This window comes from Rhipicephalus sanguineus, chromosome 3, assembly GCF_013339695.2.
Source record: "Rhipicephalus sanguineus isolate Rsan-2018 chromosome 3, BIME_Rsan_1.4, whole genome shotgun sequence".
NCBI lineage: Eukaryota > Metazoa > Arthropoda > Arachnida > Ixodida > Ixodidae > Rhipicephalus > Rhipicephalus sanguineus.
This window is the reverse complement of record NC_051178.1, coordinates 208,213,525-208,239,177: the sequence shown is the minus strand read 5'-3', so window position 1 is coordinate 208,239,177 and position 25,653 is coordinate 208,213,525. Positions and strand designations below refer to the sequence as shown.

Here is a 25,653-nt window from a genome sequence, read left to right as displayed (position 1 = left end):
TCGGTTTTACCCATATCCCATCTGCAGCGAAAAATATGAGGACATGTCCTGACTGGTGTCCGTTGTCCTCGTGTGCGAAAGCCAAAGCATGCATATCAGACTTTATTTTCATCAGTGCTTTATGAAGGTACCACCTCACACACGCACACTGGCGCCCCCTCCTTTTGGACCAGTGCGAAGCAAGTGTGCCCCAGCCACCCTGTAACGGCAACAACCATCCTCGATTACCCGAATTGCCAAGGTTCTCATAATGACACTTTGGAACGAACCACTATCCTCAAAGAAGAAATGATCACATAGAATACTCTACTCAAAGAAGAGCAACCTGGCGTCGCTGTTGTCGCCATCGACGGTCCCCCAGGTGAATGCGGCTGTGAATGAAAAGGGCACATCTCCAGTAATCTCGACACATTCAAATTAAATGGCACATCAGAGACAAAAGTAAGCTTGCTCGCCACACACTCGTCTCCTCCTTTGCCAATTTTGGTATACCAATCAAATGAGACGACCATGAGAGCACCCAGACCATGACCTAGACGTAGGCGGCTAGATATGAGTATGTATAGATTATGTGTCCTGCGAGAGGACACGTGAAAGGCATTTCCTTTCGCAGGACATAGACCTATCTCCCTCTACGTTTCGCGACAGACAGACAGACAGACAGACAGACAGACAGACAGACAGACAGACAGACAGACAGACAGACAGACAGACTAGATAGATAGATAGATAGATAGATAGATAGATAGATAGATAGATAGATAGATAGATAGATAGATAGATAGATAGATAGATAGATAGATAGATAGATAGATAGATAGATAGAAATGACCAGAGTGTATTCTGGTTCGTTAAGAAAGCTTCGCATTTTTAAAAACGGCATAGGCAGGTACTCCCCGAGTACTGCGCATGAAGTCCCACTATGCGTGGGAGTGTCGGAAAATATGAACAGGCGCAAAAAGCTTGTTCGCTTGTCTGCAGGAAGAAGCGCGTCGCAGTGGCGGCCTCTGAGTTTTATGCTGTTCTGAGAAATAAAAGTGATTATTGCGGTTTTCTTTCCCACAGTGTGAAAGAAACAGATAAGCACCAAACATTATAGCCAAATGCAAGGCGATTCGCTGGTGCATGTGAGATGACTTGCCGTTTTCAACAACAAGACACTGCCGCGACGCGCCTTCATTCATCAAAGTTAACTGACAACCTGTGAAAGTGTGAATATGAGTTAAAGACACGACAGCGTGAAACAATTAGAAGCTACTGCTCCATTGTTTGCACTTTCTTTTGTTGCACCTGTGTGCGCGACAATGCGCGGGGCAGCACGGTGTAGACGCACGCTTCAGGTTTTTCGATCCGCGCAGTTGCTCTCGTCGCGGCTAGGGGGCGAATAATCACGCTTGTCGCGTTGCGCGGTTCCCGCCGGCTGGCGAGCGCCGGCTGCGAGCGTCTGCTTCCGACGCTGCGGCGCAAACGCGCCTCGCGGAAGGCCACGGAGCAACACTTGTCAGCGCCCCGTGCAACGGCTCCGAGACAGAATCGTCGCTGCCGCAGCTACAACCGTGCAAGCATGAACCACCCTCTTCGTTCCTGCTGGGCGTCCGAGCCCAAGACACCGATGTGCCTGCACGCGGCAGCTGCCGGAGCAGACGATGCGTGTTGACCTTGCGTTTACCAACGCTTGCTTCTTGTAAGCTTGGCGTGGCGGGTACAGCTCCGGTACGCGTAGCCCAAAGCAACTGGCTTGCGGTAGCGAGCGCGCCAAGAATCAAAAACACGACCTCCTTACGACTGCCGAACGACGACTGTGTCGGAGCGCCGGCGGCGTCCGGCTGTCCACCGCTGCCGCCTGCGCTGCTGGATTGTCTCTATTTTGCTTGATTCCTCGGTCAACTTGTGAGTGCCCGTCGTATCCCCGATAACGAAGGAGCTCTCCTAGCAGCGGCATTAGCTTCGCTCGGGCTTACCTGGGGATACGGCGATGTAACTGCCAGTCGCCGTTACGCTGGAGCAGACAGTTTGTGCTGGGGCGCAAAATAGCATCTACGCAGTGCAAGGCGCCGTCGCTTCAGTGATTTCGATGGCTCCGTTCACTACCTCAAGCAAGGTTTCTGAAGACTCACTGGCACGTCACAGCTCCACAGATAGCCTTCGCGGCCTGCCCTTAAGCCTGAGAGGGCAGCTGAGGGTCTTCGTTGTCGTGGCTTCCAATACCTCCCACTCGTCAGAACCGCTGGCCGGCTAGCCACGGTTTCTTGCAGCTGTCATCCACCTCGAAGATCTGAAATTTGTGCGTGTGCCAGTGAATGTGTTTGTGCTAGCACCAGCGTACAAATAAGTGCCACTTCTATAAGCTTACGTCAGTGACCGCTGTGTGATCTTGATGTTAAGCCGTCGCAACGAGACGCCGGCACGGTGACCTTGAAGCGGAAAGGAATTGCAGAATTCTTGCGTCGCGTCGCATTCTATTTACCGTTTCGATAATACGCTACTGAAGCTCGAAACAGTGCAAGATCAGTTCGCTCACAGCACAGCCATTCGGCAGAGATTTGACCAATCCGCCGCCCGACTTGTGGATGGAGGCCACCTTCGCATGAAGGCCACGGCAATCCGTGGGAACGGCGATTGCGGCAGCGATTCGCCTATCGAATTGTGCCGCCTTCTTCATCTGCGTGACACTTGAAGAAGCCGTTATCGGAGCGAGCAGGGAAGCAAAGCGGGGGGAGCTTTTCTTCGCATAGTCGCCGCGTCAAAAGAATCGGGAGCCGCAAGGAACGGTCACACGGATCGCCGGACCTCACGGATCGTCGTTTCTCGGCGTGTTCGACCTGTGTCTCACGGAGTTTGTGCTTGCTTTTCGTGCGTCAGAGCTGCTAGAGCCGAGCAGCAGTACGGCAGCGGTGCCGTGCCATTGTGCGTGCCGGGCGCCGCGCGGCGCCCGGTGCGACATCGCCGCCGCCACCGGAGTGTCCCGTGTCCGGGAGGATGAGCGTTGGTGAGGTGTGCCACAAGTATGGGATGCACGCAGAGCGCAATCCAGCGCAGGGCCGGAGGCCGCGCGGGCCGCGGCGGCCCCGCGACGCCCGTACCCACGGCGGGAGTGCCTCCGCCGCCGACCAGGTCTGCCTCGGACCTCTCGGCGGCCGCCAACAATTCGGCGTCCAACAACCGGTGCCGCGCTCCACCGAGCGCCTCCGAGTCTCAGCCGCAGCATCGCAACTCGCGGCCCCAGTGTCTCGAGGGCGCCAGACCCCTTTTCCGCCGCGCCACCAACTGGGAGGTCGTCACCGACCGGAACGTACCGCTGTTCGCAATGCTGGACGGCGCGCCCGACGACGGAAGGGTAAGTCGGCGAATGCGTTGACTAGTCAGGCCTTGCATTCATGCACTTCCCCACTACTTATATCGTCAAGTGGAACTCGTCGCAGACACTGCTAACTAAGGGTTTGACATCGTGTCTTCCGCGATAGCACCTGCGTATCGTAGCAATGCTTGGTTCCTGAGGCAGCACCCACCTAGGAGGTCGATCGAAGCGTGTGGTTTGGTGAGATACATTAGGCAGGATTAAATGAGATGTTAACATGGGTATCAAGTAGAGGCAGAAGTTCGAGGGAAGGTGGAAGCTTGAAGGGATGAAAAATTCGTCAACACCTGGTGTCGCTGAAACCGACGTTTCGACAAGCGGACTTGTTGCACCCTTGAAGAAGACAAGTCCGCTTTTCGAAACGTCGGCTCCAGCCATGTTGACGAATGTTAACATGGGTGCAGCATAAGACAATACATCCTCTGAGGCGCACGGTGACGCCCCCAAACTGCTCGATGCTCTATATGGCTCCCTAAGCGAAGATGTATTGGTAATAATCTCAAGGCGATCTCGCATCGACACATAAGCTTATTACTTTCTCTGGGTGCTACTTTAGCCAGATTGCGACGTTTCCGTAGCTTAAGGAGGCACAAGTGCTTATGACCTTACAAACTGTGCGCTTGTAAAATGCGGGCAACACGTGCTGTTGGGCACATGTGCGAAGCGAGTCACGTTGCACGCGTTTTACGGCTTGCGTTCCCTTCCCGATTTAGCGGCGTGATTGTGAGAAAGAGTGCGTTTGCACCGAACTCCAAGCGTCTTATATATGTGCTTGATTTGCGAATGTTTGGTGACCTGTGGAAGCACATCGGAATTCCTATCGCCGTGTGGAAGGCCGAAAAGCGAGGAAAGGTGCAAACGAAGGGCCCTTCACGCATGCGCAAGTTGCCATTTCATCCGACACTTTCCTCCGCTATAAGTGAGGCCACTAAAGGCGGGACGCGACTAAACGCGAAAAACGCGAGAAGAATCTTTCCGCTCGACGTTGCCGCCGATATTACGCCGGGCGATGGTAAACTTGGCATTTTCTAGATAGATTGCTCTCGCATGCTATTAAGCTTGTATGCGGTCGAGATTCTCACTTGTCTTCCCCGTCGATTCGCACAAAAATACACAACACGGACACCCTGAGTCGCTTCACGGACGCCGCCTATATACAGGGTTTGTCAATTTCGGTGTAAATTTGCGTGGACAGGCATTTAACTTCAATAGTATAGTTTTATTCACTTAACTTTAGAGACAGTTTGATCGAAAATTATTGTTTTGGAACCATGCGCATAGAACGATTGCACTTTGAGAAGGGCAGTATCTAAAAAAGAAAGAAAGAAAAAACAGAGTAAGTCGACGATGGAAGTCATCCAACCCGTACTTCTCTGCGACCATTCTTTCGCGCTGTGTGCACGGTACATGTTGTGCCAGCATTTAGTTAGACGACGGGGTACTCCCCGCCATCGCACTGCAAACCCAATTGAAATAAGCCTTGAAGGCTTGTCCTCCAATAGGAGCGCAGGGTAGTCTACCCCACTGGATTTGCTGATGGCTGTAACAGTGGCGGACGTGCTCAAATATACGGCGTGGTCATTGGTGGAATAGTGATTATCTATACCGTACCTTAACTTAGCATCGTGAAGCTTATTTAGAGGGATTGCTGCAGATACCAAAAATCGAGTGCGTTCCGTACAAGGAGGCTTGTTCCCGGGAATGTAGCCAGAAACTTTTTTTCAGGGGGCCCGGGGGAGGGGGGGGGTTCAACCATACTTTATAAATTTTCGTGCGTGCGTTTGTATATGTGCCTGTATATATACGCAAGCAAAATTGAAAGCTTTACGGGGGGGGTAGGTTAACCCCCCCCCCCCACAACCCTCTCCCTTGGCTACGCTCCTGCTTGTTACGTATCGTCGCTTAAGGGGTATTCAGACGGGGGAGGAATGCTCGGGGGAGACGGGGGGATTGCGTATCACGTGACCGCGACGTCACGGATTAGCGAGTGGGCGTGACCCCCCCGCGCCTCCTCGGATGAGACGGGGACGTTTTCCCCGAAAGGACAAACGATCCCCCTGCGGTGGGGGATGTGGCGGAATTTCGGGCTCTTGTTTGGCCACATTGTTGCACTTGCTCCTGCAGAGAGCGGCAGTGGGTGTCCAGTCTGCAGCTGGATGGTCGTCTGCAGCTCGTCGTCAGCAGCTCGTCAAACGGGTGGTGCAAGCCACCAGAGTAGTCTAGTAACACTGGTCTCCCCCTCCGTTTGCCTCGTCCGTGTGAGTGGGGGGCATTTGTGGAGACTTCTCCTCGCGAGCTGACGTCACTAGGCTCCGCCTTTACCCCCCGAGCATTTCTCCTCCGTCTGAATACCCCTTTAAGGGGTATTCAGACGGGGGAGAAATGCTCGGGGGCGACGAGGGGATTGCGGATCACGTGACCGCGACGTCACGGATTAGCGAGTGGGCGTGACCCCCCCCCCCCCCGCGGCTCCTCGGAGGAGACGGGGACCTTTTCCCCGACAGGACAAACGATCCCCCGGCGGTGGTGGATATGGCGGAATTTCGGGCTCTTGTTTGGCCACATTGTTGCACTTGCTCCTGCAAAGAGCGGCAGTGGGTGTCCAGTCTGCAGTAGGGGTCATCTGCAGGGGCGTAGCCAAGGGGGGGGGCGGTTGGGGGGGTTGAAATCCCCCCGAAATTTTTCAGTTTTGCTTGCGTATATATACACGCACACATACAAACGCACGCACGAACATGCATAAAGTATGGTTGAACCCCCCCCCCCCCCCGAAAAACATTTCTGGCTACGCCCCTGGTCATCTGTAGCTGGGGTCATCGTCGTCAGCAGCTGGTGAAACGGGCGGTACAAGCCACAGGAGTAGTCTGGTAACATTGCTCTCCCCCTCCGTTCGCCCCGTCAGTGTGAGTTGGGGGCATTTGTGGAGACTTCTCCTCGCGAGCTGACGTCACTAGGCTCCGCCTTTATCCCCCGAGCATTTCTCCCCCATCTGAATACCCCTTTATGGGCCCGGTCAGCCTCAGAGCTACCTCTCATTATCCCTGCCGCCTGGCGTCGACTTTCTTGCGGGGAATGAAGGGGACTTGTATAACGAGCAAGCGTGCTTGCGGACAGGTTGCTTGTACAAGCAGACGAGAAATGTATTCTAGAAGTATTAATTGTTGGCCTAGTTGGATTTCACATTCCTTGATATATATAGTTAGACTATCGCAGACAATACACAACTAACACAAGAAATGTACACAGAGACAAGTTCTTGTCCTTGTCTGTCCGCTCTCCGCGATGCCGCTTCTGCTGAGAAACCATGTTTCGTTGGCATACAGTTGGAGGCTGCACACAGTCACCACGAAAACTAGCATACCACACCAACGAGCTTTGGGAAAGCGGACCTCTAGCATCGACTCTTGTTGTTCTTGAGGGTCAGCGGCGGAACTCTGAGCTCAAGGTGACTGAGGACGCCACTACGAAGCTGTATTCGCTAAATAAGCACGATCTCTCTTTTCGATCGACGAGGTGGCGAAATAGTTCTGTCATTTCCAGGACTGGTTGTTCGTAGGGTTCATGCAATGAGGGGCTGCCTTGGAGTGAGTGAACACACTCCATTTCTTGGGTGGTTTGTCCCAATCCACGCGAACTGCGCTACGAAGAGCAGCAAGCTACGTCGTTGACACGCCGTGTCATCCCTTTAAAATGTTAGCACTTGTATATTAGATGCGAGGCATCTCTTGCTCGGGGGTATGTCCCGTGGCGTCGGCCTGGGCGTCCGCACTCACACTACGCATGCGCAACTCTCCTCCTTCCCTCTCTCCAACGGCTGCACGCTACTCTCTCCACTTCTCTACCAGCACCTGCTTGCGCTTCTTCTGCGTTCTCGCTTCTGCTCTCGCGGCGCATGTGCTCCTCTCCTCCTCTAGTCTACTCTCCTTCAAGTGTGAATATAAAGCGGGTAGAGCGCTGCGCGCGTTGTCCAGCGCTTGCTTCGGTTGTCTCCTCTGAAATGCGGGCTCGACATGCAGAAATTCTCTCCTGCGGAACGCCGCGATGAGCGCCAGCGCATGCGCATCCCCTTCCCCTCTCTTTCCCCTCCTACGCTGCCCCCCATCACGCGCGCCTGTCGACCGCGTTCCCCGCTCGCCCTGTGAGAATTAACGGCCAGGCTAGAGGGAAGACACGACGCGCGTAGTGTTCCTCTTCGCGTTCCACGACGCGAGGTCGGTAGCATGCCCAGCGAACGCCAACGGAACGCGATCGTGCAAGTGCTCCGGCTTCGCATCGCCTCATGGTCCCCTTTAGCAGGAGATGGTGTAATTTTTTTCGTCCTATTCCTCCTTTTTTCCCTTTAGCTGCGGTAGATTTATTATTATTATTATTATTATTATTATTATTATTATTATTATTATTATTATTATTATTATTATTATTATTATTATTATTATTATTATTGCTCCAAGCTGCATGCATAGTTATAAGTGCCATAAATAGGGAATGAGATAGAGACGTTCGGGAAACAACACGAAATGAAGGCCGGTAGAATGTGTTGTGCTTGTAAAGTGAATCTACCATTTGTAATTGAGAAGCGGCAGAGCCAGGCCGGAATGGAACTGCCGGCCGTCCATGTAAGGCTTTACTTACACGTGCACACACAACAACCAGGAACGACATCAGCCTCACACACTTCATCCAATTCCCTTTGTAAATCACGAAATCGAAGTTACAGGTAATGCATCGATCGAGTTGAAACACGTGTGTCGCGTTCGTAAAGCGTGCTCGTTCTAGGAAAATAAAGTAACTGATTAGTACTGGCAAGTAGCCGGTATACCACCGTACCAACTCTGCAGCTCAATTACTTTTTTTTTTTTGTCGGGCATGGCTGTATGTACTTGACCCGATGACATTTTTGTTGAAGACTCAACGAACGAACGAGCTAGCGAGCGAAACATAACTCGCGCATTAAGTCCTCACAATCCCGACAGTACCGTTCTGGGTGTAGGACGCTCGCAAGGAGAGCAAGCACGCAGATTGGCGGCAAATACATTCCTCGCAAAGCGGAATAGCGAGCGCCGATTTGGTCACGACCTGAGTGCACGGTTGGACGACTCCGTAAACAGCATTCTCGAGCTCTCGTTGCCTTGTTAGCAATGGCGCTGTACGGCTTTTCTGCCTCCGTGTGTATTCTACAAGCTCTGATCGGGCCGCGTGCCTCCCGCCGGGAGCTCGCTCGTAGCGGGGCACGTTTTCGACAGCGACGAGTCGAGACCCCCCTCTTCAAGCGGAATGCAAGGAATAAGGGGCAGTACTTAGTGCAGTCTTAACCCTCTTATGCAATTCTATGAGCATATACGGTATGATAGGTTGTTTTTATACATGTAAATTCTGATTTGTGAGCTTTCGAAATTTAGCGCATAGTGGGTCTATAGCGTTGCTTACGCACTGGCAGGAGTTTTTAGTTTAGGACAGTTTATGAAATAAATGAATAAATAATAAAAAAATAAATGCGGCACTTCTTTGGCTGTAATTCACGTATCATCATCATCATCGTCATCATCGTCATCATTATTGTTATTATTATTATTATTATTATTATTATTATTATTATTATTATTATTATTATTATTATTATTATTATTATTATTATTATTATTATTATAAAATAGTCCCGCACCATGGCTCCCAGTCGGGATGCATGCTTGCTATGCTCCTGCCCGTTTTTCGGTAAGCAGCAGTTTTTCCGCTGTGAAAGTTGTTCTAAACGTGTTCATGCGAAGTGTGTAACCTGGCCTGATGAAGAGCTGCAACTTCTGAAGTCTGGATCGCGCTCATTTTGCTGCAATTTATGTGATCTGAGCAGTTCTTCTGGTAAGCCTAACGAAGACACCTCGGCGGCGTGCAGCGATGAGCCCTGCAGCTGCTCTCAAACCGGTTCCCTCTCCACGTGTGCCCCTACGGGTGGTGAGCTCGCCGGGCTGCGCCGCCTCCTCCTCGACGCGTTGGAGGGAATCTCGTTCCTCAGCGACGAGGTATCCCAACTACGCGAAGAAAACGAGCGCCTCCGCAAGGATCATTCCCGCGGTGTTGAACAACAAGCCCGTGTGGTCGCCTCCCTTCGTGCAGAGGTCCGCTTCCTGCGTGAGGAGCTGACGCGCCGCACGGCCGCCGTGTCAGTGAAGGCGCCTGTGATCCCTCCAGAGCAGGTGACCGTTGGCCGATCTGTGACCTCCAAGCAACCTGCGTACTCTGAACAGCCTCTGTCCAAAATTCTTTCATCTTCGAATTCGCCGCCATGTGACGTAGACACGTCCGAGCGTGTCAGTGTGATGCCTGCGACAGCCTCTTCTGCAGCGGTAACTGAGGGTGTGAGAAAGAAGAAACCCGCCTCGTTTGGAGCATTGAAGACATCCACTATATCTGTAGCTCAGCGGCCACAACGGCCACAACGGCCAAAGGCCATTTTTGTTACGAAGCTGAGCCCGGACACCACTGCTGCTGACATCAAAAAACATATTGCTTCATTCGATATGTCTCCCATTTCCTGCCGGCGACTTCAAACAAGATTCCAGTCATATTCTTCATTCTATATCGAAGTTGACGAGGAAACGCTACAACGCCTGAATGACCCTTCGATGTGGCCCCTCGGATGCCTCTTCAAGCCATTTCGTGGGGAGCTGCGCGATGACATGCTTCATCCCTCTGAGCAAGTGACTGGAAACGAAAGTGCCGTGTAACGTAGACATATTCTACCAAAATGCTCGGGGTCTGCGTACCAAGACACTGGAGTTTTTCTCTAATGTTCTTTCGTCTTGTTTTCCTATTATCGCTATTTCTGAAACCTGGCTCGGCACTGAAATTCTCTCATCGGACTTTTTTCCCCCGACTTACACCACCTTCCGCCGTGACCGAGATTTCAGTGAAACCAAACAGAAAGGCGGTGGCGTGCTGATTGCCATTGACAATTCACTGAAATCCGTTAGACGGAAAGACCTAGAAACTATCGAAGAATCGATCTGGCTAGAAATCAACCTTGAGCGCCGTGAAAAATTGTTGATTGGATGTTTCTATTTACCGCCCAGCATTTCCCCTGCCTCGTTTCACGATGTCATGTCTTCTATTGAACTTGTGATATCTTCTCATAGTGGGCACAGAATTATTGTTCTTGGGGATTTCAATGCACCTGGAATTGACTGGAGCACGCTTACCTTTTCTCATTACAATCATTTCTCAGAGAAAAAGTGCAGCCTGCTCTTGGACTTTCTGGCGTTTAATTCCCTAGTGCAACATAATTCAGTCGTCAATTCCAGTGGCAACGTCTTAGACCTGTGTGTGTCAAACGATCAACCCCTTGAAGTTTCCCGCTCCAACATCTCTCTTGTACGTCCGGACAAATTCCACCCACCACTTAACGTAAGATTATCTGCATCAGCCGAAACAACGAGCTACAGCAGTTACGTAAACAAATCTCCAAGATTTGCGTTCAAGCGAGGTGATTACACGGGCCTCTATCATCACTTGTCCACCGTTGAGTGGTCACAGGTTACTGACAAACCTAATGTTGATGACCAGGTTGATCGGTTTACGGAGCTTGTACTGAGCAGCATGCTTAATTTTATTCCCCAGTATACACCTAAACAACGTAAATATCCCCACTGGTTCTCATCTGAACTTATCAGTGCACTGAAGCATAAAGATCACGCACACAGGAAATCTAAATGTTCTCCATCCAGCGAGTGGAAGGAAGAGTTCAGCTTTTTTCGAACTCTCTCTAAACGCCTATATAAACGGGATCATAGTTCGTACATTCAATTCTTAGAAAAAAGCGCCTCTGACAGGCCGGCTGAGTTTTGGAAGTATGTGCGTAACGGTCTAGCAAAAGCGGAGAGTCCTTCAGACTACTAGACTCAAATGGGGTAGAAGTGCATGCCGTCGCTGACTGTTTTGCCACACATTTCTCATCCGTTTATAAGGCCTCAGACTCCAGCACTGATATCAGACAACAGCCCAAGGCAGTTAGCTCATCCAGTGCTTTGTCGCTGGATGAAAATCTTATCAGCGAATGCATTAAGCGCTTAAAACCATCCTTATCATGTGGCCCAGATGGCATCCCCTCCGCCATACTAAAAGCATATGGTACTATATTTGTCCCAGTACTGACTACGATATTTAATAACTGCCTGGACACTTCCACATTTCCTAGCATGTGGAAAACTGCTCGTGTTTTCCCAGTATTTAAGTCGGGCTCTAAGACAGATGTTTCTAATTATCGCCCGATTTCTCTACTATGTGCCACATCAAAGATCTTCGAACTGGCTCTTCACAAAATATTGTCTTTTAGTGTGAAAAACTCACTGATTCCAAATCAACATGGTTTTTCTTGCTGGCCGCTCAACTACCACAAATCTTGCTAGTTTCATGACGCAGATCTCCACACCTATTTCTCAGAGAGGACAGGTTGACGTAATCTACTGTGACCTGAGCAAGGCTTTTGACGTAGTCAGCCACACACTGATTATGGTTAAACTTGCGAACTTTGACGTTGACTTGTCGATTGTGAATCTCTTGCACAGCTATCTGCTCAATAGATCTTGTTATGTTGCCGTAAATGGCCAAACCTCTTCTTTGTATAAAGTGACTAGTGGGGTCCCTCAAGGGTCGGTATTAGGCCCACTCCTATTTTTAATTTACGTTAATGATGTTTCTTTTGCCATTCGTAATTCTTCTTTCCTCTTGTATGCCGATGACATCAAGATATTTAAGGAAATTCATTCAGTTAACGACTGTCGCTTGTTGCAGTCAGATTTGTGTTCTTTTTCCGAATGGTGCAACGGCAATAACCTTTCTCTAAATACCGCAAAGACAAAATTCATGTCTATCACATCGCAAAACATCTAGCGTGTCATTTCAATACTTTGTCAATTCTGTGCCGTTATGCAAGGTTTATGAAATCAGTGATCTTGGTGTTGTTGTTGACAGCGCGTTAAACTTTTCTTCTCACGTTAAGCGTGCTGCTATGCGGGGCCTTCGTTCTCTCGGATGTGTTTGTAGAATATCTCGAGAATTCAGGTCTCCCATGGCCCTACACAAATTGTACACGGCAATATGTCTTCCGCAACTTGAGTATGCGTCCGTGATATGGAATGGCATTGCTCAATCCAGCGGTAACCCCATTGAACGAGTCCAGAAAAAATTCCTCAGCATATATAACCATCGCTTTGCTAAAAATGACTCTGGATCTCGTTCAAATACTGCTGAGTCATTATCACTGCCATCACTTCACTGCCGACGAAATCGTTCTGATCTCTTATTTCTCTACAAGCTAGTCCACGGTTTCATATCCTGCCCTGTACTTCTCAATTGTGTTAATTTTCGAATTCCGCGTAAGTTAACCAGAGAGAACAGACCGTTTCATGTACCCGCCTGCTTCTTCCAACACTCTACCGTTCACAGAATACAAAGTCTTTATAATATTAATTTCTTGATCTTGACGTTTTTCATAGTCCACAATCACTGTTTTTATCCGAGCTTTGCACTGTTTTGACATAGTATGGCACAGTGTACAAAGTCTTCCCTTCTCCGTCTTTCCGCATAGTTGTATACGTGCAATCTAATTTTTTATTCCCCTTCAATATTTCTCATATTGTCTTATTTTACTCCTCCCCTTTAGTGTTCATTTCTCTTTGTCTACGTGTTTTTGCTCTTTTTATTTCTGAAGACTGTCTGTATTGTATTGTTTATTTTTATTGATTTTATTTTTGCGTGCGCCTGCACAAAGACCTCACGGTTGTTCCTGGGCACGTTAAATAAATGATTGATTGATTGATTATTATTATTATTAGAAAAATGCCCCTCATGTGGTAGCGGTAAAGGCGGATAATTTGTTCTAGATTTTCTGGCTGCGGAAATGTGCTTCGGCGTTCGTATAGGGATTAGCACGAGCGTGGTATGTTCGCTCGCGTGCGTGTGTATACACCGCACAATGGAGAGCATGCATCCGAGGGAAAAACGACCAATCTCGTGCATACCACTGGAATGAATGCGTATCCTCTGCGCGGCGTTTTAGCGCCTTCGATGATTTGTGCCCGTTATTAAGCAACCATCGTGAATTGAGCCCGCACGTGTAAATCACTGCTTCTTTTGGGATGTGCGTTAATGGAGGAATGTACAGCGACGGCAGCGGCGGCGGATAATTTGCTCCGCTCGGTTGCTGCGCCACCGGTGACGGCAGCACGTTTGCGACCCACTGTAGCAGCGCAGAAAAGAAAGCGACGGGGCAGTGAATTCTGGGAGCAGAAGAAGAAATAAGGTAGTAAAGGAGATGGACGACACGAGTCATCATTTTTTGTTTGCTATGGTCGGTTACAATCTAAGAATTAATACAAGCTCCTCCCCTAGAACTGCGGCGCGCCTGCCGTTCATGTGTGCAACAGAGTCGTGCTAAGTGCTTTCCGTATAAATATAGTGGGTACTTTTTCGCTGCTAATGTAAGTACTACGCATATTCAGAATTAAAAGTTCGTCGTCCGTACATGAAATATTACGTTTGGCTGAGGAAGAACCTTTGCTTAAATTTAGTAGCAAGTTAAAGTTTCCGACCGAAAACCAGCGACAGGAATATGCGTCTGTATGGGAAAACCACCTACGTGAACCACCGACAGGAATATGCGTCTGTATGGGAAAACCACCTACGTGAAATACGCGAAAGATGTTTGACGTGACGAAAATGATTAAGTGTGATTGAATAGGGCGTCTACGCAAATTCTTTATGGATGGCTCAGCGACGGCAGTGGGCGGAGCTTACATTTAATTTTAGGTTGAAACCAACTACCACCTCATTTCGAGCCGTCGCGGGTGCAGAAAGAGCGTCGTAGTACATATAGGCCCAGGACGTTGAACCCCTCGGCTCGAAATGTTTAGTTTAGATATATAATAAAATCCCCGCTACGCCCCTGCACACAATGAGACACAATATGGAGCTAACGTAATTTGCTCAGGGTAATTACCCGCCGTGGTATATCATCATGTAAGGTGTCTAAGCTGTCGCGCTGTTCAGCTATGGAGGACGCGGGTTCGATTCCCGGCCAAGGGGGCCGCATTTAGATGGGGGCGAAATGCAAGAACATCCGTGTACTTAGACGTAGGTTCACCTTAAGGAACCCCCAGGGGGCCAATATTAGTCTGGTGTCCCCCGCTATGGCATGCCTCTTAATCATATATTGGTTTTGGTAGGTATCATCATCATCAGCCTGTCTACGCCCACTGCAGGGCAAAGGCCTCTCCCATGTTCCGCCAATCAACCCGGTCCTGTGCTTTCTGTTGCCACGTTATACCTGCAAACTTCTTAATCTCATCTACCCACCTAATTTTCTGTCTTCCCCTCACGCGTTTGCCCTCTCTTGGAATCCAGTCAGTTACCCTTAATGACCACCGGTTATCCTGCCGACGTGCTACGTGGCCGGCCCATATCCATTTCTTCTTCTTAATTTCAACTATGATATCCTTAACCCCCGTTTGTTCCCTGACCCACTCTGCTCTCTTCCTGTCTCTTAAGGTTACACCTATCATTTTCCTTTCCATCGCTCGCTGCGTCGTCCTCAATTTTAGTTGAACCCTCTTTGTAAGTCTCCAGGTTTCTGCTCCGTAGGTAAGTACCGGTAAGATGCAGCTGTTATATACCTTCCTCTTGAGAGATAGTGGTAGACTACCATTCATGATTTGATAATGCTTGCCGAATGAGCCCCATCCCATCCTTATTCTTCTAGTTATTTCACTCTCATGGTTCGGCTCCGCGGTTACTAGCTGTCCTAAGTAGACGTACTCCTTTACAACTTCCAGCGTCTCGCCACCTATCGCGAAGCGCTGTTCTCTGCCAAGATTGTTCCACATTACTTTAGTTTTATGCATATTAATTTTCAGACCTACTCTTCTACTTTCTGTATCCAGTTCAGTAATCATGAGCTGTAATTCGTCTCCCGCGTTACTCATCAATGCAATGTCATCAGCGAAGCGCAGGTTACTGAGATACTCTCCATTAACTCTTATCCCTAGTTCTTCCCAATCTAGGGCCCTGGGTAGGTATACAGCCCCAGAAATGAATGAATGAGGGAATGGCTAATCATTCGTTCATTTCGGGGGAACGCATGTTTCTTGTAAAAGAAGAAACAGACGTTCCACAGATTACACGTATGCTATGAACCAAAACAGGTTGTGTAAATAGCGTCATAGAACAGTCAAACTACTGGGCTCCATGATCAAGTATTTATTTCGTGGCCTCAAAGCAAATTAAAAGCGAACCGAACGAGGAAGCGGCGAGTATTTTCTTTCTTGTTTTCTCTTCTTGGCACGCGTTCAGGCTTCGCGTAAGGCACGCGCTTGTGCGTGATTGAATGTGCAAATAAAATACAAGGAGAAAGGTTGGCGAGGGAGAAAAGAAGAAAAATGCGTGTTCGCGACGATTGAGAGGGCACGTAGACGTTGAAACGCGATTCTTACGAGCGTCGCTGCTGTATACACGTGCGTGCGGGTTACACGGCGTGGCAGAGCTGCTTGTTGGCATTACATCAAAGCTTTTTTCGTTTTCTGAGCAACTGATATGTATCGACGAATCGGCCCCGGAGAGAACCACCGCTTGAATATCTCAGCGGGAACTTTTGACAGGCTCCTTTGGCACTTTCTGTTCGTTTCGTTTCGCTTTGTATTTTTCTTGGAACTCGTTGACCTTTCTATTGTTCTGTGCTCACTTTGACAGTTGAATGAACGGTGTGTTGTTTAAGGGCAAATAGAGGAGGAGGAGGAGGGACTGTTCATCGTATACCTCCCCACCCTCCAAAATGTTGGTGTCGTTGCCTTTGGAGTTGATTTTTCATGCATCTTACCGGTGAGAGATTGACGGCAGATTTGAGCAATGCCTCCCAAACGCTGTTACAAGATCTATCAGTGTTTCATGTAGTTTCGCCCCCTTAGTGTGAAAGTCAGGCCCGTGGGAAAGCCACAAAGCAGAGCGAAATTCGTTTGTTACTAAGCCCGCGGGGTCGGGCATCTCTACAAAGCCGATAAAGATTCCTTACACTCTTTATGACCATACTACTCACTGACTTGACGAGGAGTGCTTTGATTTGCCTGAAGATGTCTAGGTAAAATGACCACGAGAAAGTGTATACTTACGTTGACTAGTGTTGAATATTGGGCAAGATAGATGGTTTGTCATTCTCGAGCTCGTACAGCAGCAGCGCACCGAGGGAAGCGAAGAAACTGCCGAGGCGGCCAAACGAGAGGACACAGCGCCCTGTCCTTTCGTTTGGCCGCCTCGGCAGTTTCTTCGCTTCCCTTGGTGAGCTGTGTCAGTTCATACATTTACGTTGGTTGGCTGATGAATTCTCACCATGGCAACATGCAAATAAAGCTGGCTTAGAAGGTAAATGAAAGTGATTGTTCACGCAGTGCATTGCTACATTTTGTATGCTTTTTATCTGTATACATAAAAAGGCTATGTAGGTTGCACTGCGTCGCTGTCTATGGCGCGCTACTTGTTTTTCAGAAAAAAAAAGCACTGCACTCGTTCCGTCAACGCGCGGCGACAAGCTTTCTTCGGCACATATATGCGTAACGCAGCGTATGCTCTGCGCGGTATAAATGCTTGTGACAAAGGGAATGCGTTTATACTGGCCCTACAGCATGACGCCTTTTGTTTGTATCAAACTGTATGCGCACCTTGCGAGCGTATTTACTTACGTTCACATCTTGCACTGCCCAGCCCATGGAAAATAAGGAAAGAAAGAAAAGTAAGAAAGGTGCCCGTGGTCAAAACATATGCGTTGAAAGAAGCTTAAAAGTAGGGGTGTGCGAATATTCGAAAGTTTCGAATATTCGTCGAATATTACATTCAAAATATTCGTATTCGATTCGAAAATCGTGTATGCGAAAAGTTTCGAATATTCGATAACTTCGAATATGCGATTCGATTATCATTCATAAAATAACCCATCTTCCACATTTCTGTTGCGTTCGTATACCTAAAAACGTTGCCGAGAGGAGCGATAAACATCGTAAGGAGGCAGGATATCTGCCTGCGACGAGCGCCCCAATACGTATGATTTATTGTTGGCGCATCTCCGACGTGCAGCGCTGTTGGCGATCATGTAACGGTACATTTTCAATATTATGCGGCCGTAACGTGCCGCACTACCACTCATTCACTATGCGGGACCACTTCTGAAGAAAGACAGTGACCCATGTGACTGCGAGCGTGCGTGCCTTTTCAGTGGCGGGGGGGTGAGGGGTTGTCTCTGTTAGAAGGGAGCGCCTGCTGCCTGATCATGTGGAGCAACTCATATTTCTTCACGATAACATCTAGTCATTACTTTCATTGTGCCGTGATATTTGCTTTTGTTGTGATGTGCATTGTGCTAGCCTGGACATTGTGTTCTGGAGATAGCAGTGTGCGTTGCCAGTCAGGATGTTAATGTTTTTTTTTTTTTTCAAATAGCTGCATTCTAAATAAAATATTGTTGCTGTGGGGGCATTTTTTCTTTGATATTCGATATTCGATTCGATATTCGAAAGTGTATATTCGTATTCGATTCGTATTCGAAAATTTTGATATTCGCACACCCCTACTTAAAAGGCTTTGTGACCCACCAGTACGCTCGCGTTATCAGTCCGCTGTTGCTTCGTTTACTTACCTCATATTTTTTGTATACCGCTTAGTGGCACCGCGAACATAATCTTACAAGTTAATGCAGCTGTAAAAGGAACAAAAAATAAGCCTCTCTTTGGGAATGGACGATTCAGTGCTGTGCTTAACGCATGCGTGCGCGCTAAAGCGGCTGGCTTATAGGGGCCTCCACTTATGTGCAATAGCATAATATTAAACCCTTTCGGAGACGCTGTTGGCGGCGTGTTCAGTTTTGAATGAAAACGAAGTATAAAGTTGTTCTTGCACGCAAATAGCGCTTAAGCCGTGTACGGCTACATGCCGGTGCTCAAAGAAATGGTTCTCCAGCGAACATTAAATGATGTCGCTGGCTATTATAAGAAGGGTGCGCGTAGCGCTCTGAGGGCGAGGGTTGGAACAATTGTTTTCCAAGTGACACAATACATAGCGCATGTGTTCTGGGTGCGATATTTTTGTTCCTTGCTTAACGGCCGTAATAACTGGCTCACCCGCACTTCTTTACTGAACTGGCGTGTTTTGGAGCGGGTGCATGCAGACGACAGGCTGAAGATGCGGAATGCATGGAGCGAACTTCGCTCATATATTACGTATTGTCTTCTTGTTTTGTTCCCAGCTTCGTGGGTCGTAAATGGAAGTGAAGGACGCTGAACACACACCGCTCTTGTTTAGTACTGCGAGTGAAGGCTCTCGCATCGATGTAAACGTGCTGTAGCACTGTCACATTTAATACCGTTTGGGGGGCAGTTCCTTCTCATGCGTGCCGCGTATTTCTTAGAGCGAGCTTTGGGCATATATACTGGCATCAGAGCTATACATACTAACCGGGACGATTTATTACTGACTGAAATGAAAGCGCTTCACGAACACAAACAATTCAGAGCCGACATTTTCGGTCCCGCTCCGAAGGTAGCAACAGTAAACTTCCGGGCCAATACAAACGTAATCTCATCCGGACCTGCGGGGCGAGATATTGTGAAGGAATTGCAAGCGTTACTCGGTGGCCTGAAAAGAAAATCCGCAAAAGGATTAATGTTGCAAACGTAATGTTTTGGTCATTAAACAAGCTGCGTATATAGTGCCAGGCTCAGCTTTCTCCCTTTGCGTTTGTCGATGATGCACGATCTAATTTCGGGAAAGGTACTAATCGTCTCTTACGCGACATAATTTTATCGAGGTTGCGTTTATTTTTCCTTATCATGAGCGAGTGGCGCAGGTTACCGTGAACCCGCCGTGGTAGCTTATAGGGTCGAAGACGCGGGTTCGATTCCCTGCCACGGTCGAAATTCAGAAAAGCCCCAGTTTCTAAATTATGCCCCCCCCCCTCCTTTCCCCCCCCCCCGGAGGTGCATGTTTAGAACCCCAGCTGGTCAGAATTTATCCGCGGTCTCCTGCTACGGCGAGCTCCATAATCACATCGAGGATTCGGCGCGTAAAACCGCAGAATTTTAAGGTCACCTCTAATGTACTCAGCAATCAGTCGGTATACGCGTGGCAAATGTTTTTTAAATATTGAGACGGGCGTGTAGCCTTTCCTTCCGTGATAACTCGACGGTTTAACTTCGTTTTTGGTTCATTTAAAATTTTCAAAAGTGGACGCATGCTGTCACTGTAACAGTGTCCAGATCTTCCGCGGAGATATAATGAACTGTAACAATTTTTAGTACGCGATGCTTCTCCACCAGGGGGAGGTTCTCGGCAGATTCCTCTGTATTAATCTCGACAGGCACCAGTGCGTGTGTGTGACTGCGTGTTCACGGTTCCAGTTCAAATCATTTGGCTTTGAGATGGCTGGTATGTACAGGTATATATAGTTCCCATAATATAGTGATATCTTTTAAGTAATCTGCTTTGTGAAGTATACGATACCAGCTTTCGTGTATTTTACATCAGATGTATATCACAAAATGCTAACATCTGATTACATAATTAAGCTATTTTACCTCGTTGCTTTCTTGCGCTCATTCATGTCCCAGATTTCCGCGGTCAGCTTATTATTAGAGATATCATCCTGGAAACTTTTTGGTGCCATGTTCGACACTCGGACTATGAATCCTATTTCTTCAGCCATTAACTTGTTCCTTTGTTACGAGCCCGCTTGGGTTTCTAACGTAACGGTTCTTGCTTCTAGTCTTCTTGATTTTGTGACAACTTCTTCCCGTACTCAATACTTCTTCGACGCGAGACGTGGAGCAAGAAGAAAACTTCTTAGTCATACGATCTCTCTTTGTCAACGAGACGAGAAGCTTAAGACAGATCTTGTTTTTGCAGATGAATGATTACTTCGCACTTGAGACGTGGTGGCCTTAACAGGAAAGACGATGCGAGGGCATTTGTCCCTGTTTGTCACCGCTGACGTGTTTTACTGCTTTACCGAGCTCGTTTCTTTTAAGTTTCAGATAATATGTCCAACAGGGCGCCTTGATGTACTTGTCAGCGAAGTTGGAGTGCGGGATCTCGGGCGGACTTTTTATTTTATGCTTTGAAGCGCAAAATTATTGCGGCGCTATTCTTGCTTATGAAGATCGACGGGTCGTGTTTTAGGACACGAAATCGAATGTGTGAAACTGCTGAGAAGTCTAACGATCATTTATAGATATGAAAAAAAAAAACGCATGCGGCAGAAAGTTAGGTGGGGCAACGAAATGAAAAATTTTTCTGGCGTATAAAATGGAATCAGCTTGCGCAAGCTGATTTTGGAGAGACTTTCGTTCTGCATTGGCCATTAAAATAGGTTGATGATGAAAACCAGGCTGGGCGCCTCTCTTCAAGACTGCGTTGAGTGGCAGCTTTCGGCAACAGCATCGATAAGCGCGTGTCGGGGGTTCGCAGTCAGCACCTCAACTTTGCTTAAAGACGGCAGCCGAGAACTCGAAGTATATGGGCTTTCCTGTCTCCTTCCCGCCGTGTGGGCCTGTCTGAAAAGCTTCTGTCTCGGTACATGGGGCATGTACCGTGTACACTTACCTATGACGGCTCAGGACTTGTGCAACCGTGCTTCTCAAGAAGACCTTTACAGCTCCGGGACGTGTACAGTGGCGCTCAATATGACTTGCAACACGGGAGCGCGTGGCCTCACGAGTTCAAAGACTGCCCAGGGCTTCCACTAGCCCTTATTTTTATAACTAAACGCTGTTCTCGCACTCGGGGATGATTCTAAATAAGAAAATACCATTTAGTTGCTGAAATGAAAACAACCTGAAGCCATGCGCAATCTTTGAACTCATTAGGCCACGCGCTCCCGCGTTGCAAGTTATATTGAGCGCCACTGTATACGTCTGCCGCCACGGGTAATGCTACGTAACGGTAACAGTTATTTCTATTACATTGACCAAAAGCCTGAATGATAGGACGAGGAGAACGACGTGATAATTTGGTGCAAACTATTCATCTTGACTGGTGCTGCATGCATGCGCAGTTGCGAATGCATATAGTCCTTCCAGTGTCTATCTTTTTGTGAGAATATCAACTCTACATATGCGTTAGAACGTGAATTTCAGACACGGAACTGACGTTGAGCGCAATTGCGAGAAAAAAAAAAACTAAAAAATAACTATAAGAATCGGGCGCTTTTGCCCCCGACATGGAAAAGCTAGTCTCTCAGAAATCGTAAGTCGTTTTCGAATGTTTTATGCGATACACAGTACTGGGTACCCCCCCCCCCCTCCCTCCCTCCCTTATTTTTTTTTCAGGTTATGCTAGGTACTCTCTCATTTAATCTTACAGGTGGCATTAGGTCTCATAAGTTCGTCATTTATGCCTCTGAGAGCTTGCACTTTGTCCACGATGCTGTAGTTTTTATATTTGCTGTCAAATTTGCTTACTAGGAAAGCCGAGATAGACTGTAGAATAAAGTAGCTCGAAGAGAGAGAGAGAGAGAAAAAAAAACATTCCGGTTAGTACCCGTCTCGCGATGGAGTTAACGCGATTGGCAGTCAAGTAATGTGGCCACTGTCCGTGTAATGATGAGGCACAGGGTCGTCCACATTTAAGATGAACACTTAATTAGTATCCAAGACCTTGTAGAAGCTGATGTTTAAGGCATAATTTGGAAAATTATTAAAGGAGCGTTTATCGACATCATTATTATACATCACATAACGGACATTTCCCTCGTCAAAAATAATAAAGCTGCTAGCTTTACCGGCTTGAATACCGATGAGCTATTCGCCTTAGATGTGGACGACCCTGTACATCATTGTCCTAGCGCACAAAGGGAACGAGGAAATAACACGAAGAATGGAAAAACAACAGCAAAATATATGTGCGAACATATACGCAGATGAACCTAATGCGGCTAACGGAGCGCGCTACTTTCTCGTCCTCTGTTTAAAATCTGTCTGGCAAGAAGTCAGTATAGAACGGGCAAGAACCGATAACAAGAAAGGAGGCTGGCTTTCCTGCGCCCTAACGATGTGACGGCGTCGTCCGCTTTTGCGCGCCGGTATCTCGTTTTCCTTTCAACGCACATGCAGTGCAGAATGCTATGTGGGCGGAACACTTCACTCGCGGGTCACCCACAGCACGGCGCCTTTGTTATTGTCAGTGTCCTCAGCATGTCGTGCACCAAGTTTGGGTGTGGGCCAATAATCTGGCAACAGTGGGATATGTCAAATAGGAGGACAGTGGAAGCTTCACCCTTAATTTTCTCGCAATGAGCAGCAAAGGCCTCTTGTTGCCTACTGAGACAAGCGTTCTCTGCTACGAACCCCACTTTGGTGGGCTGCCGTCATTTCTTTGCTACACGCAAGACCACAAACGCAAAACAGCACAGCACAGCTTCGAAAACAGTGCCTCTATGTATACAATATATTTAAAAGTTTAGTCAAGTCAGCATACGCATGTATTCAGCATCGTCATCAAACCTGGCGGCATGACCCGCCGTTGTGGTCTGGTTACGGTGCTCGACTGCCGACCCGAAGGTTGCGGGATCGAACCCCGACCGCGGCGGTCGCATTTCGATGGAGGCGAAATGCTAAAGGCTCGTGTATACCTAGATTTAGGTGCACGCGAAAGAACACCAAATGGTCAAAAGGGTCACGAAACGGTGTCCCTCATAATCATATCGTGGTTTTGGGACTTAAAACCCCAACATTTATTATTATAAACTGCCGGCATGCTCGTGAATAGCATTGTATGGACTTTTCTTCGTGAGTCCTGACCTCCCCTATATATAACGCTATTTAAAGATGCTCGTTAACTCTATTTTGGGGGTCGCACTCCCAAGGCTCTTCTGCTTGAATAATACGTGCGGCTGAAACCAGTAAGAAGCAGTGAACCCAAGCAATTAAAACGGGTCTCGACCCTGTGCGCGTCATCGGCTTCAATGAATCGAGGATAATGCCTCCCATTGATTGAATATTAGAACAGGCTTCAGTATAGCACTAATTAGAGATAAGTTCCCTACTATATGTATACACTTTCACTCGAGTGCACGCGATCTTACGCTTATATGTACGGATACACTGCACCTGCCTACAAAAAAGTTTGCTCGAGTCGCGTCGCTACTGTTTAGTCTTATAGAGTCAAATGGGGTAGAGTCAAATGGAAGGACGTTTTGGAACACGCGTTTAGTATGCCAGCATCAGTGAAGCAGCAATCGAATACTCACGCTCTCCGTGTGCCAACAGCGTTGGATACCTGATCATGGTGACGTCGGTTAACACATTCTAAAATGCTGACTGACGTTTATGGGGTTCGACGGAAGCCCGTCTGGTGGGGATAAAACATGAGGCAATAAAACGGCAGACACCCACCAAAAGAAAAGGCGTTGCGGCTTCGCTACGGAAGCACTTTAATTGGGCGAAAGAAAGTTACGAATGCTTATGTATCGCGGCTATATCTAGATTCGTTGGAGATACAGAAAACACGTCACACGCTCAATTGAAGTCAGGGAACCCTCCCGCCGTCGCGTAGCCGCGCTGCTTACGTCACGTGCGGAAGAATAGAGTTCTAGCATCTGTAACTTGCATTCGCCCCATCAAAGTGAACGTTGCTTCCGTAGCGAAGCCGAACCGCCTTTTATTCATTTTTCAGTTTTGCTTTTTTGCTGGTGTCTCTCGTTTTATTGCTTCATGAAAAGCTGACTGATCGCTAGCGTTAGCATATAGTCCTACGGGCTTCGCTGTCGAAGTTGTGTAATGCGGCAAAAGCATCAATGCAGGTGCTTAAGCCGACGTCGTCTTCGGAGCAGACTGCGCTTGCGGGGTTCCTTCGCGCATGACCCACAGATGGAACCTTCTCATAGCGGCCTGCGCACTCACAAAGCAGCCGGGACTGTTGCGAGCGTCAATCAAAGAACGGAGCAGCTGCCGCAGCGCTGTTATCGTCGGCCGTCCTTGCGCCTTCGCTGCCAGCAGCGCGGCTGCCGCAGTCCGCGGATGGCAGTCGGCGTTTGCGTCGCTGTTGACATGTTCTCCGCGCCCGTTTAGTTATAGTTTTGGTTTAGCCCGGCATATATATTGACGCACTATAGCGGTAGCACGTGCGCGAAACGTCAACGGAACGGCGCACTGAAATTACGCGGACGTGGATGCGAAGTACGGACTCGATCCTGCTGCTGGGTCACCATTCTCGGTTTATCGCTTTCGAGAGTATTTTACATTTTTTCGAACCGGGGAGGCAGGGGTGGAAGGTGGGGGATTGGGGAAGGGGTTATGTCAATGGTCGTGAGAAACATTCTACTGGCGAACAAAGACAGGGACAGGAAGGAAGAGACACAACTGGCGCGTTGCGTGTCTTCCTTCCTGCCCATGTCCTTGTTCGCCAGTAGTTCGCCCTTGTTTCACAGTATTCACCAGAATCAACTCGCCCAGACGTCATCGCTTAGCATGTCAATGATCTGATCATTCTGCGCTATCCCGTCGGCGTGCCTGACTAATTGAGTGGACGGCGTCGACTTAATCCTTCCAGTGTCCGCTATGACACCAGAGATCCAGGATATGTCCGCTGCGGTGCCCATGTTTAAAGGTGACATTAACGTGATTTATGAACACAATATGATTGCACACTAATGTAAGAACGTTCGGACGTTTTAGTGGTTACGGTATATACCACAACAGACCTTTTTTCACACCATTCATAATGCATTCGCCGGCAATGACACTGTGCTAATTAAGGTATGCTACGTGTGAATTTCAATTGGAATACGTGCAGGGGGTCAGTGTTTCGACTTAGGATTTCTCTTACTGAGGTCAAAGGTAAGTCCTCTTGACACTGTGTTGTCTTCAGAAGCTCTCACTGTTCAACGAATTTTATTAATTGCATGAAAGCTGCGCACTTTGTCTTGCTTAGATATAAATATTTATACCGGATAAGAAAAAATAATCACCGCATCTCCACTAATGTGAATCATGACGAGTAGCGAGGCACTGGGTACCGTACCGGTATGTCACCGTACGTCACCCGCGCGTTGCCGCGGCGAATGTAAATTGAGTGACATAAAGTGTGTATATATATACAAATGTGTTTATTTGGTTCCTCTTTAATGCTCTTCTATTTTAATCATTTTGTTATAATTGGTATATCGTCTTGAGTTTTGGATTCCGTTTCCCCTTCGTTATTACTGCTTTTGTGGTCTGTGAAATGGAGAGCCAATGGTTCTTGGAGTGGATCCAATCTAAAGTTGGCAAATGCAA

At 48.2% G+C, this 25,653-nt stretch overlaps 1 protein-coding gene across 2 annotated transcripts in view; it reads left to right on the top strand.

Annotated features, from left to right (window-relative positions):
* The first annotated feature begins 1,459 nt into the window (after nt 1-1,459).
* The window catches only part of LOC119388181 (high affinity cAMP-specific and IBMX-insensitive 3',5'-cyclic phosphodiesterase 8B), a 249,064-nt gene continuing 224,870 nt past the window's right edge, over nt 1,460-25,653 (top strand). For both annotated transcript variants that reach the window (XM_037655835.2, XM_037655833.2), the window contains exon 1: nt 1,460-3,337. In XM_037655835.2, the coding sequence (XP_037511763.1) occupies nt 3,008-3,337 (330 nt within the window). In that variant the 5' untranslated portion in view covers nt 1,460-3,007. The remainder of the gene's footprint in view (nt 3,338-25,653) is intronic.